The sequence below is a fragment of the Siniperca chuatsi genome, linkage group LG6 (genome assembly GCF_020085105.1).
Source record: "Siniperca chuatsi isolate FFG_IHB_CAS linkage group LG6, ASM2008510v1, whole genome shotgun sequence".
In the NCBI taxonomy this organism is placed as follows: domain Eukaryota; kingdom Metazoa; phylum Chordata; class Actinopteri; order Centrarchiformes; family Sinipercidae; genus Siniperca; species Siniperca chuatsi.
The window spans coordinates 3,843,980-3,856,677 of record NC_058047.1 but is presented as its reverse complement, the minus strand read 5'-3'; the positions used below and the strand labels follow the sequence as shown (position 1 = coordinate 3,856,677).

The window sequence follows — 12,698 nt, the reverse complement described above, 5'->3', positions numbered from 1 at the left end:
TTGCAAGGGAGATAAGTTTAACTACTCTGCCGTTGTGTATCTTAATATATAATAAATATTATATAGGTTTTGCATGTTAAATCTCATCCTGCTAAGTAACTCCAGCTGCCAAATACATGAGTGCAAGTATAAAGTAGCCAAAAATAGAAATACTCAATTAAAGTACAAGCACCTCAAATTGAGTTAACTTGTACTTAGTTACTTTCCACCACTGCTAACCATACTGACCAGCCAGAAAGTAATATGCACTGTGTTAATATGTGTTTCTGCTATATGCAAGCTCAATATCACCTCCCTTTCAGGCAAATTAAAAACATGAATGTGCATGGAAGACAGAAGTATTTAGGAATGTAGCCTAAAATATATATCAGCTTTATTGAAACCTTTACAGGACAAAAAGTTGGCAAAGGGTTATACAATAAGTGCAAGGTTTGTTGCAGTTCATCTTAGCCTAAAGCGTCATGTGTGTAGTTACTCTAATAGGATAGAATATCGTTACATAGAATATAATTTGTTTGCATGTGTTACAAGAGCAAACACATTAAAAGTCGTGTTTCTGAAACTTGTTTTGAAGAAGAAAACGCTTGTCAGGGTTCATATAGGCAAAGTGGTTTTTTTTAGGCCTCTGGGGTTTCTTCATTCATTTCCTTCAATGCATAGTTTACTCAAGTCCAACCAATAAAGCTACTTTGGCTGCATGTAGGAGGCGAACACGTGAGAGCGGACACCGCGATACATCCTGGTATGAATCCTCCAAAAATTCAAAAAGAAGAAGAAATGAAAAATGTCCACTTGTTTGTTCTCATGTGACGGACCTGCAGTTTCACTGTGACCGTCGCTGCCTCTCTCGGTTTAAGTCCACAGTGACAGGTGAGCTCACATCACGCAGGGTTTGATGTCCTGACAGACGCTCTGGGGATGGTGGTGGTGGTGATGGTGATAGTAGGATCCGCCAGCCGAGGGGTGGAAGGAGGAGATGCCGTTAAAGTTTAACACAAAATCTTTCCTGTCGCACACCGAGGAGTGGCTCTGATAACGTGGAATCCCCACTGCGGAGGAGACAGACAGGAGAATTCAAATACATGTAAATAAACAGGTGGCGACAATATTCATTATGAACAGTCTAATATTTTTATTCTGAGCATCTTAAACCGAGTTTTGTATAAAACTGTCTGCACATAAAAACTGTGTGGGAGGTAAGCATCGTGTGTGGTGACCAGAAACGGATGTTTCACATGTCAAATATCTTCAAAATGAAATATAAAATAGCCTAGTGTTTCATAAACCCAAAATGTGTATTCACTTCGGTTCTGATGTAAAATGTGGATTGATGAATAAGAAATATCAGGCAATCCTTTTTAAAACTGCAACAAACGTCGCCCTGATCCTGATGTCATGTGGCTACACATTACACACAATTACACTTATTAAAGGAAAAAAACTGACTGCTGAGGACGGATTAGGCCTCATTTTACTGAAATTATTATTAATTATAGAAAAAAAATACATAACGTCCCCTCTAACTGCCTCTCATCTTTACGGATTAATTTACAGTTACAGAAATTGATTATTTATTTCCATAAATAGAAATAACTTAATTTTTTTAATGATAATTTGTGGACATTTGCCTTCTATACACCTTCCACAAAGTGACAGCGCGATCATTTCCCGGCTAATTTGAATTTTAAAAGGCACCGCCTTTCTTTAGCTATTTTTTTTTTTAAATGAAGTGAATGCTTTTATTTCGATTTATAACCGATAATAATAATCTGTGTGAGTCATTTTCCCTGGAGAGCCCCAAACTTGCAAGAATATTTAAATCAGACTTAGTAAGTGAGCCTATTTCCAGAAACAGAAAAATAAATGGAAAGGCTGTGGCTTCGTCAAGGTCATAAGGACTCCAGATGTGACTGTGTTTTTCAGGGGAAGACAGCAGGCTTTATCCTCCGGGCCTCAGCTCGCTGCCCTGCGCCCGTTTTTACAGACAACACACGAGTCCCTCTGAGTGACAGTACAGTTGCCGACCCGGCACTGTGCAGCCCAGCACATGTATCCTCTCGTACAGCCTCAATTAAGACGCTGCGTAAAGTTTAACAAGGCCTTCCGTCTCTCGTGGATTTTGGATACGCGGTGGTTGAAATCCTCCGCCGGTGTGGTCCGACCTGCACAGTCTTTGTTTATTTAACCTCTGGGACCCTTTCGGGCTCCAGCATTGGTTACTCGCCTCGGTGAAATCCCCAGACTTCAGTAAAGCCTCGGTGTGTTATGTTAAAGTAAATGAGCGTGAACTGGGGAGGTGAATTAAGAACGCGATCACAGAATAGCTGTGTTTCTTAATCTGTTTGTTGGGCAAAATGTCCCGCGAAGATTTGTACAGATGTGACTTAGATAATCCTGCAGACTGTGGATTAAAGAGACACACATTAAACATTAGCATCTCCTAGAATCTGAATTTTATTTATTTCTTGGCTTGAAAATCATTTTGAAAACTAACGTTAATTTTAATGAACCGAGGCCAGTGCGTGTGGTTTTGGGGGGGGTTATTATTCAGTAAACATTCAGTGCAAATTTATTGCTCAACAAAACGAGTTGTTAAATTATTTTGTCACCCCCAACTGTTGAACTTAGTAAACGCTTAGACTGAAATAATGAGAGGAAAATACAATTCATATACATATATTCATATAGCCTAATTGACATCAATAGTGCTATGATACATGTATCTTATTACTTGCCTTGCACGAATATGTAAACTCCCCATTGGTATGAGCTGTATTATATTATTACTTTCAAAAAAGCACAACAATCCCGATTTTAGACATTAGTTCTATTTCTGTATCTTCATAATTAAATTTTTACTCCTTGAAAACATTTTGAAATTGCCACAGGCCTCTGCTGCTGATAGAAACTAAATATTGCATATTGCTTCTGGATCATTATCATGTGTTTTTATTAATTTATGACAACCCCCAAATATATTAAACAGGGTTCATCATCAGTGAGTTTGTGGCAGGCCTACCTGATATGTCGCTGGTGTGGCTGTCCCTGCCGTTCTGGTGAAGATAGCTCTGCTCCAGGGAGTAAGGCGACATGCCGGAGTGTAAACCAGAGGATGCGGGGCTGCTGGAGGCTAGAGGCTGCTGTTTGATGTAGTGGGACCCGCCGGAGGACGCCCAGTGTGCGGATGTACTGGCGTACGGGGAGTGTCCGTCCAGCGCGCTGGCCATGGCTGGAGAGGACGGTACGGGGCTGCTGCTGCTGTCCGGGCCGTACTCCCCGTTAGGCGGCACAGGACAGCTCGCCATGTATGTGGAGCCGGGGCTCGGTGACATGTGGGGTACGTGGTGGCCGCCGCTCAGCCCGTCGTACCCCCCGGCCATTGAATTGCTCATCATGTCCAAGTTGTAGCTGTTGCTGTGACAGGCGAGAGTGGCGGATGGAGCTTGAAAGTCAAAACTCTGCGGGAGAATGGAGGTACCGAAGCCTATGCCGTTCATCATCCGATACATGGGCTTCAGAGCTTGACATTTTCTTCGGAAGCCTCTGGGTCTACGACGAAACGAGCCTTCCTCGAACATGAACTCACTGCCCGGATCGATGGTCCAGTAGTGGCCTTTCCCCGGCCTGCCCAGCCCTTTGGGCAGCTTGATGAAGCACTCATTCAGCGAAAGATTATGCCGGACCGAGTTCTTCCAGCCCTGATATGAGCCCCTGAAGAATGGGAAGCGAGCTTGGAGGAACTGGTAGATCTCACTGAGTGTCAGTCTTTTGGTGGGGGAGCTCTGTATTGCCATAACGATGAGAGCGATGTAGGAGTAAGGCGGCTTTTCCGGTCGCCGTAAACCGGAGCTGGTTTTCTTTCCTTTAATGGCGGTGGACGAACTTTCTGTGGCGGCTTGTGGGCTCAGCATGGCGGGGTGCAGGACGCCGGACGCCGGGCTGGATCTCAGAGGAGGCGGAGGGTCCAGCTGCTGCTGAGGGGTCTCGGTCGTCATGTCAGCTCTGACGTACGACTGGCGTAGAGTGAAGGAAGGAAGGGAGGGAGGGAGAAAAGACGAGCCGTGAGATGTTTCACAAGAGAAATATATTGGGATCCAGCGGTCAGTGTCTTTACAAGTGAGCGTTACACCGCCAGTGGTCCTCAGAATCCCAGCGCAAAATGGAGTGAAATCTGTCTCCAGTTACGCACGACTCTCCCGTTACGCACAGTTCTCCCTTGACGCATGCAGAACGCACGGTGGGTACGCACTGACAGAGAGAGGAAGAGGAAGAGAGAGTGGGGGGAGCGGGTTATCTACTGGAGACTGAGTGTCCAGGGCTTTAGCTCGACACAGAGGCTCCACTGGGTGTCACAGAGTCGCTAAGAGGTGCAGTGTGGCGCGCCGGGTGGCCATCGACCGCCTTAATAATCCCTCAAGTGGAGGAAACACGAAAACCCCTCGACTTATTGCGCGCAGCAGTCCAGCCAAACAAAGCTCGACCACCTATCATTTCATAAATCTTTCTTCCCTCTGCGAGAGCCCCCCCCCCCACCTCTTCTCCTCATCCGCATTCTACGCCTGTAAATCCCCCTGAAATCAGTGACGAATAGAGCCACCCCCTCCACCCTCTTGCCAAATCTGGCCCAAGTCCACTTACCGTTCTCAGCAGCGTTAAAGCCCTCATTCTCTCCTCTCCTCGTCGTCTCTCTTCCCCTCCCACCAGCTCTCTTCAAGTTCGGACTACACGCAATTAAGCCATCCATCAAACCTCCCCCAGACATCCCAATCAACAGCGCCACACGCCAGACACAAGTTAAAAACGAGATTTTTTCCCCCTCTGGTCCTGCATGTATGAAGTTGTGATTTCAGCCCGATGTGCCGCTGATCATACATTTTCCTGACACGAATAAACACCACAATATGTGCAAAAGGTCCAGCTTGGAATTAAAACCATGAAGCCCAAAAACATTCACTTGGGCCTACACGATATCTGCGGCAGATAATACCCAAACGCATCGCTGAGAAGCAATAAAATACGCACCATCTTGTATTATTTGTATTATTTTGCTCATAATTTCCTCCCAAACTGGTCCAGAGGATAACAAAAACAAACTGTCGCGGTGCCGGGCTGGGGCGAGGAGTGTGAGAGATGGAGAGGTGGTGGTCTTTACCGTGCGTGTGTAAGCGGGGGGTTGCTCTGAGTAAATGACTTTGACATGAGTGGAAGCAGGCTTTTTCCATCAAGCCCGGCCCTGGATACCACACACAGCGCGCCAGTGTCAGCTTACCGCCCCGGGCCAGAGCCGGTCCCATGGGCCCCACGTTCATTAGAGAGAGAAAAGCGAAATTAGGCGAGCGGGCGTCGACAGTTTCCTCCCCTATGGAGACATCACACGCAGATTTGTCCAACATGATGGAGTTATATATCCCATAAAGGTAATATCAACATCCGTGCTGCGACGGAGAGGAGATCATTGGTCTTTGAAGAACAAAAGCATCAAGTCTTGTGGCTGTCGCTAAACCGAGAGCTGTTTGGTTGTGTTGTGCGTGTTTGTCCCGATTTATTTTTATTATGCTTATTCATTTGTAGTCTTGGTAATATTTCAGTGTAATTGTAGGTCATTGTGTCCTTTATTTTCCACGTGCCCATGACGCGGTTTGTAGGACAACACCATCAGTGAAAACTTTGCAGAAAAAACATAGTTCAATATTTTCACTTTTATTTTTTTCCCATATAGGTTACTCAAGTCTGTGTCTGTGCACGTGTTTGCCGACACAAGCTTCTTAAGTTTAGATATAGCCTGGAGGATTTTCCAAACAATAACCAGCAACAATAACCTTTGCACTTTGCACAACAAAGGATCTGCGGATAAAATCATTTTCCACCGTGACATGCAGTTTGGAGGATCTTAACGGCCCCAGAAATTTCCTGCGACATCAAAACGTATGACCCCCGCTGAGATCAGGATGCTTTGGCTCGCAGAGGGAATCTTTGTTCTGGGAGCGCTTTGAAGACGGCGCTCCGGCTGCTTTTACGCACCGAGATTACACGAGCTCCCAATTTAGCCTTTTGGAAATATCAAGTGATCAGCGGCCACCACAAAAGCCATTCAGAGGTGTTTTTGACAGAAGAGTTTGTCTTTGGAATACAGTCACGGCTGGAGGCCCGTATGAGCCTATATTGCCGACATAATAAAGCCTTCTGTTTGTTTTCATGTTTAGGCTGAAATATATTGTTTATCCCCCATAAAATATTAGGTCGATGAGATTTTGAGAGAATGTTTGTCGGGCTGCCTGACCTCGGGTAACCTATTTCAGGCCATTTAAAAAATAAAATGGCCACGGCCTACAGTTATACCAGAATACATTAAAATGAACTACGTTACACAAACAAAATCATAAGAATCCTATATTTCTCAATAAAACTAAGCATCAACAAATATTTATAAACCAGCTTTTCCCAAATAATATGCAAACACAGTGTTTATACATAACAATAATTAGGGCTGTCTTAAATGGCCCATGTTTTTTTTTTATTTTTTTTTTACTCTCCTTATATATTATAAATATATAAATAAAACTCGTGAAATAAAATACTAGTTCAGGTCCTTTTCACGGTAATGTAATATTCTTTGTGCTGCCCGGGTTTTCTCCTGGCCGCTCCGCCTGTGTTTCCTGTGGCGGTGCCGGGAGCTTTGGAGCTGCCTCTCCGGGACTCTGGGAGGTCAGGCGCGGTTCAGTTTGCCGGAGTGACAGACTGTTTGGACTTCCTAACATTGTGCCTGCCTTAAAGTTTGGTTTCATAACACTGTGGGCCTTATTTGCAGGCAGTCAGCCCTGGAAGAGGCCTGAGTTCCTCGTCAGGCAGCGTGATGTGGACTGGGTCGAAACAGACACCGGTTGAAATGTACGTGCAAAGAAAAGCTGTTTACAAATATGAAGGATGCGCGTCATGACAACTAGGATGTCAACAATGTAGGGCTTCTGAGAGGACCTGAGCCACGTGACAGCCCCGCAGACAGGTATGCTGTTCCGGCGTTTCACCTGCAGGTTGCAGCATTGTCCCTGAAAACAGAAGCGAGTCTCACCTGTCACCTGTCAGACTGCTCGGCGCGCTCTGGAAACACGCCTCAGTCCGGCCTGCTTCTGGTTTAAAGCCACAGCATGTATGTGCACAACGATCAGTAGGGGCATATGCGATGTAGGCCCGCTCAGTGTGCAGCCATTATCAAAACATGATGACTGTGCAAACAAAATACCGGCTATTTAGTTTTGAAATTTGCAGATTCGTTTTGACTAATCCACCTGCATTAGACGGGTTCATGTCCAAAAGTCCAAACACCAGGTTAAAAAGCTTGCTTGGATTTTGTCATTTAATATCTTTTAATTAATACAAGTGTTGCGTTCGCTTTCCATTGGGCTGAATTGCAAATAAAACACCAACCTTTTGTAATGCCGTGGCATCAGTCTGTTGGAGAGCAGGTTCCAATTTGGAAAATGACCTCTAATTTTTGTAATATTATTCTTGTTTTGTGATAGCATATGGTAAAAATGAGCTTATTATTTAAAGCTGTCAGAGCGAAAGTGTTTATTACACTAAACTTTACTCTAAACAAACATACAAGGCTCGGGACCGAGTAAATCTGACACCAGACTGATCGGAGATCATTAAGAAAATGACATGAATACCATTTTCCCTTTAGGGCAACTAACTGTGTGTCGGAGTCAAACAGTGTTCTCTCGTTTTTATATTGAAGTTAGACGAATTTATTATTTGACATGAACAGTGGCTCGTCATTGGCGGGTCTGGGGTCTGTTTCAGGACCGCGGAGAGCAACCGCCGGACACGAGCGGTAAACAGCCTGCAGCACCGTGTGCGCATATTGTTTTATAATATGTGTGTGTCCATGTAAATCTGAACATCTGGCCGTCTTAAATAATCAAAACTGATAGGCCTAGTCGTGCTTTGATGACGCAACAAACTGACTACGATGGGAGCACCACGGACACATTTCACACCCCATCTCTGTCCTTGTTGTCTGTAGTTTATTATTAGTTTCTGATAAACACTTGTGCACCGATCCCAACGTAGAACCGACTGCATGCACCACATCATTTCAATATTCTAGTAAACACTGTGTGGCAGATTTCATATTGTTATTTTGTCGTATAGCAGTGAAAGTATTAATATCAGTGAGCTGTTAACATAGAAAATGAGATCAAAATATAAAAATAACGACAGCAACAATAATAATAATTTTAGCAAAACGTCCTTAATTTCGGATGAGTTCTTCTGGATAGCCGAACTATAAAAACTAGTTTTACGCTTTGCTCGGACAGTCCGCCTACAGATGGTTATAGAGTATGTGCAGCATTTCAGCTGTTTCGCTGTTGTCTGTAGATGTTTAACAGATTATCAGTATATGTGACAATTCATGAACACACCCTAATCGAGATGTTTTTGTGCCTAAACCGAACCAAACCTTTTTGTGAAACAGCTGAATTGTTGAATTTCAACTAATAAGCTGTTGAAATGTTACTGAAATACTCCATAAACTATCTGTAGACGGACTATCCAAGCAAAGTGTAACCGAAACTTCTTTTAGAAAGGGAACCTTTTTTTTTTTTGTGTGTGGCAGATTTCATTTGTGGAGCCTGAGACACAGTTCTTTGTTTGAAATGAAATATTATATGTGAGAATGATGTTCTTGTCTTCCCCACTGCGACGGTATGTTTGGTGTCTTATGAGTCCATGTGGGCTGGGCACATGTATGTGCATGACACAGTAGTATACAATATAACATAATAATTAGAACAATATTGTCTTTTGTGTTTAATCTTTATTATTTGATCTGTTATTTTATTTGTTTACTGAGGTTTTTTTTTGCCTTGATTGCAATGTATCAATAGACTGACCTTCTTTTTGCCTTTTCAATAAGCTGCTACCTACCAATATTCATATATTTTCATAGAACTTAAAGTACTGAAGGCATCAGTGTAAGAGGAGCCCTGAGGCACTTTGCTGGGCTTTGAGTTTAACTCTATTATTTTGACTTTGATGATTTAGGAGTTCATTTTCAAAAGATTATGAGACCAACAATTCCCTTCCTTTTTGCCTTTACAGTAAAATCTACCACATACTTCGTCTCTCCTCTTGAACAGGTGTAAGGCCCATTCACCCCCACTGATCTGTACACCTGCTTCTGATCTCACAAACACCCTTTCATGTCTGTAATGAATAACACACTGAACATCAGGGTCCCATTGTTTCACGTTTTTTTATTCATAAAAATACCAGACATGCACGAATCAATCTTAGGAAAACGTCGGGCATTTCCATGCGTTTCTAGTGCAGCCACGTGATTTCTCATCGCAGCTCAGTCAATATTTTTATATATACAACAACATTTCATACAGCAGGTCATACAAAACATCAAAATATAAATAGATGAATAGATTCAACGTGGTTGCCGTCATACAGTAGAAATGACCAATGAACCATGGTGAATACACTCTCTCTCTCTCACACACACACACACGCACACGCACACGCGCACACAGTGGAATGTCCTGCAATGACAGTAGCTATTTGCTGAGTCACCACACAGTTGGATCTATAGACAACAACACGTCATGTTTGTTTTTTCACTGCAAGATGACTTACAGTAGTCACGGCGGGACAGGCAGAGTCCCAAACAGTTAAACAGCTAAAGCACTGAAAGCTAAGAGCGCCCACAAAAGTGCACATCATGGGTCAAAACATACAAGTCTGACAGCAGTCCGGGTGTTTTATGAAAGCAAAGAGTCTATATGGAACCCTCGCGCCTTGTTGGGCATCTTGAGCGCGTGGACAGCGGCCTCCGGTGCTGTCTGCTGGAGGTATGTGAGTGCGTCCCTGCTGGGCTCTGAGCTGACGTACGCCCCCTCTGACAGGTACGTGTGCTGTGCCGGGTAGCTCAGAGTGTAAGGCAGTAGGTGGACCCCCGGGGACCAGTAGAACCGGGGGGCGTGGGTTTCTGCATCAACGTAGCTGTCCTCCCTCCGTTTGAAGGGTGTGCTGAGGATGCTGTCGATGGCGAACGAGCTGGAGAACTTGGCCCCCACCCTCTCCTCCGGGGCGGGGAGGCGGGTGTCCTCGCTCAGGATGTCCGGGCTCTCCTGCTCCTTGGGGGACCTCTTGGCGATGCGCTTCCTCCTGCGGCGGAACACCCCGTCAGCAAAGGTGTACTCGCTTTGCGGGTTGAGCATCCAGTAGTTGTCCTTGCCCCATGGCCTGGACGGGTCCCGCAGCACTTTGAGGAAGCAGTCGTTGAGTGACAGGTTGTGGCGCACCGAGTTCCTCCAGCCGGTGTAGCTGCCGCGGAAAAACGGGAATTTCTTCATCAGGTACTCGTTGATCTCTGCCAGAGTGAGGCGGCCGCTGCTGGACTCCCGGATGGCCATGGCGATGAGGGCGATGTAGGAGTAAGGGGGTTTCGGTCTGCGGGTGTAGGGCTTCCCCTTGCTGGCGTCACCGCTCTGGGTGACAGGTGCCGGGCTGTTGGCCACGCAGTCCCCGTCCGACCCCAGCTCGTCCCCGGATAGAGGAGACGGGACTCCCCCCTCTGCCTCCATGCACAACTCCAGCGGCTTCTGAGCGAAGTGGTGCGCAGAGAAAACTTCAAGTTTCATTCTGTTCCGAAAAGTAGGATGATCTTCTCCCTTAAGTGTCACCTCCGTTACAGTCTTGTCTCAGCTGAGCAGCAGAGCAGGTGTAGCAGTCCTGACAGCCGAAATGTCTCTGTGTGTTTGTGTGTTGTAAAGGCTCGTCTGAAGCGCTGGAGGCACCCTGAGCCTCAGTCCGGAGCAGCAGAATACCGATCTGTCTCCGGAGACACGCTTGTCTTGCTATAATATAATGCCTCGGCGAGGGACGGCCCACGGGCGGGGTTTCCAGCCCGAATCCATTGAAGCGATTGAGTGATATAATATATGTATGTTTACAATTGGACGCTACTGTGCCACGCCAGGGAAGAACAAAAACAGGGAGGGAGTGAGGCAAGAGAGGGCAGGTATGAAAAATAATTAGTCTAAAATGTAGGCTAACCAAAAAACGTCCTGGAGTCGTTTGTCACACAGATGAGAGACACGGCAGCATCAACTTTACATATCAACTGTTTGCCTCCACAGTTTTCTGACAAAACACTTTTCCTGAACCACATTTTGCGCCTTATGCCCATTCAAATAAACCTTTTCTGCTAGATGATGAATCACTGAAACAACTGTATTTGTTCCCCCTTTTTTTGTCTCGATTCCAGGTTCAGTGAAAGCTCATTAAAATTGAAAATTCTTGAAAAAAGTCAAAACTTCAGTTCAGATGCATTTTTTCCCCCCAATTGTAATCAGCAGTCTTGGTCTCGTTTTCTCTTTACTCGCTTCCCATGGAACACAGCCGCGGTCCTCGGTGAGGGAGCCGATTAGATTTTAGGTGGTTCCATGGGGGAAAATGCACATTTTTGCGCACAACAGCAAAGCCCTGGGGGAGTGCTGAAAAGTTACACGCTGGGGTAAATGAATCAGAAAAAAACACTGGATTGGCAGAAAGAAGAGGAAAGAATAAATGGGAAAAGAGACAGGGCTGTTACTGCTGTTCACTTCAACCTGTTCCTCCACCGGCGCTGGGGATGGGGAAGTAGCGCGGACGCAAAACTGAATTAAAAGACGTGGGTTTGGATGAGTTCCACGTAACGCACAATGAATGATGTGTAAGCTCTCAGGTTAAGCAAGAGGGCTGAGAGAATAAAAAACAAAGATTGCCTGAGAGGTCATGTAAAGTTCAGAGGGCCATTGCACCTGCCTGCATAGAAACACCGGTGCGACAGAAGCCTGGGTGCTAAACAGGCGAGTCACTCTGCGTTTGAACCGGTGATGCACATAAGCAGGGAGGCAGTCTCTGTCTCTCAAAACATTTGTGAAGGTCTCACTGTTGAACGTAAAGGGGAATCCCAGTGACCCTAACTACAATACTACTGTAGGTTATTGTTTGAGTTACTGTAGCGTTCGTTTTCTGAGCTCAAACTTATATTATTATAATGTTTTGGATTTAGTTGTTTTTTCACTGATTTTATTCTTTAAAAAACAAGTCCTCAAAATCCAAATGATAATATGAGGACTCAGTGGCATTTATTTTTGTACAAATAAGTACATCTGGGCCATACCATAGTTTAACTTAGGTCAGTCCACATCACACAGCTGTTCAATGAGAGCCAGGGCCGGAACAAGAAGTGTTGTGGTCCTAAGCAGAATTCCTCTTCATTGCAGTGGAGGCTGGTGGTTATTTTCCTGGTGAGACTGCAGGTCTACCGACACTAACGGCCTCTGCTTTTCCCTTCTGCTTGTGCTGCAAGTAGCCTAACCACGACACTAAAAATCACCATGAACTGAGAGCACTTATTCCACATACACAGAGTTACCAGTTTATTAGGCACTACTGCCTGTAGCTGCCTAAATTCAACCAATAATCAGAGTCAAAGCTTCTTTGAATTTAATTTCCAAATGTTTCATACTGGAACATGTTGTTATTAAATTCACATCACAATGCTTAAAAACGGAACATTTTAAGTATTTAGAACATGACCATTTCCAATGTTGGTGCTCCCCGGTGGAAGTATCAAAATGGACAGACAGCAGTGCATGGCATTGCATGATTGCGTGTACGAATATATGTTGTAGTATTTG

General features: G+C 44.9%; 2 protein-coding genes across 3 annotated transcripts; both read right to left on the bottom strand.

Moving 5' to 3' along the window:
• Window positions 1-356: 356 nt before the first annotated feature.
• LOC122878338 (forkhead box protein F2-like) lies at window positions 357-5,141 on the bottom strand. Of its 2 annotated transcripts, none has more exons than XM_044201036.1 (3): window positions 5,023-5,141; window positions 3,020-4,013; window positions 357-1,049 (listed from the first exon to the last, which is right to left on the bottom strand). In XM_044201036.1, exons 1-3 carry the CDS (start codon window positions 5,023-5,025, stop codon window positions 877-879), a joined length of 1,170 nt encoding a protein of 389 aa, XP_044056971.1. In that variant the 5' UTR covers window positions 5,026-5,141; the 3' UTR covers window positions 357-876. The 2 variants fall into 2 exon arrangements, with proteins under 2 accessions (XP_044056971.1, XP_044056970.1); XM_044201035.1 differs by lacking the exon at window positions 5,023-5,141 and adding an exon at window positions 4,639-4,993.
• Window positions 5,142-9,240: 4,099 nt separating this feature from the next.
• foxq1b (forkhead box Q1b) lies at window positions 9,241-10,858 on the bottom strand. The gene has a single exon (XM_044201038.1). It carries the CDS (start codon window positions 10,650-10,652, stop codon window positions 9,771-9,773), a length of 882 nt encoding a protein of 293 aa, XP_044056973.1. The 5' UTR covers window positions 10,653-10,858; the 3' UTR covers window positions 9,241-9,770.
• Between the last annotated feature and the right edge of the window lie 1,840 nt (window positions 10,859-12,698).

Bases quoted from the DNA above. Each gene is read 5' to 3' on its own strand.
- foxq1b (XM_044201038.1), bottom strand. From the start codon at position 10,652: ATGAAACTTGAAGTTTTCTCTGCGCACCACTTCGCTCAGAAGCCGCTG.
- LOC122878338 (XM_044201035.1), bottom strand. From the start codon at position 4,665: ATGAGGGCTTTAACGCTGCTGAGAACG. The intron at 4,014-4,638 runs GTAAGTGGACTT...ACTCTACGCCAG, and splicing joins CTTTAACGCTGCTGAGAACG to TCGTACGTCAGAGCTGACAT. The intron at 1,050-3,019 runs GTAGGCCTGCCA...TCTCCTCCGCAG, and splicing joins CCACACCAGCGACATATCAG to TGGGGATTCCACGTTATCAG.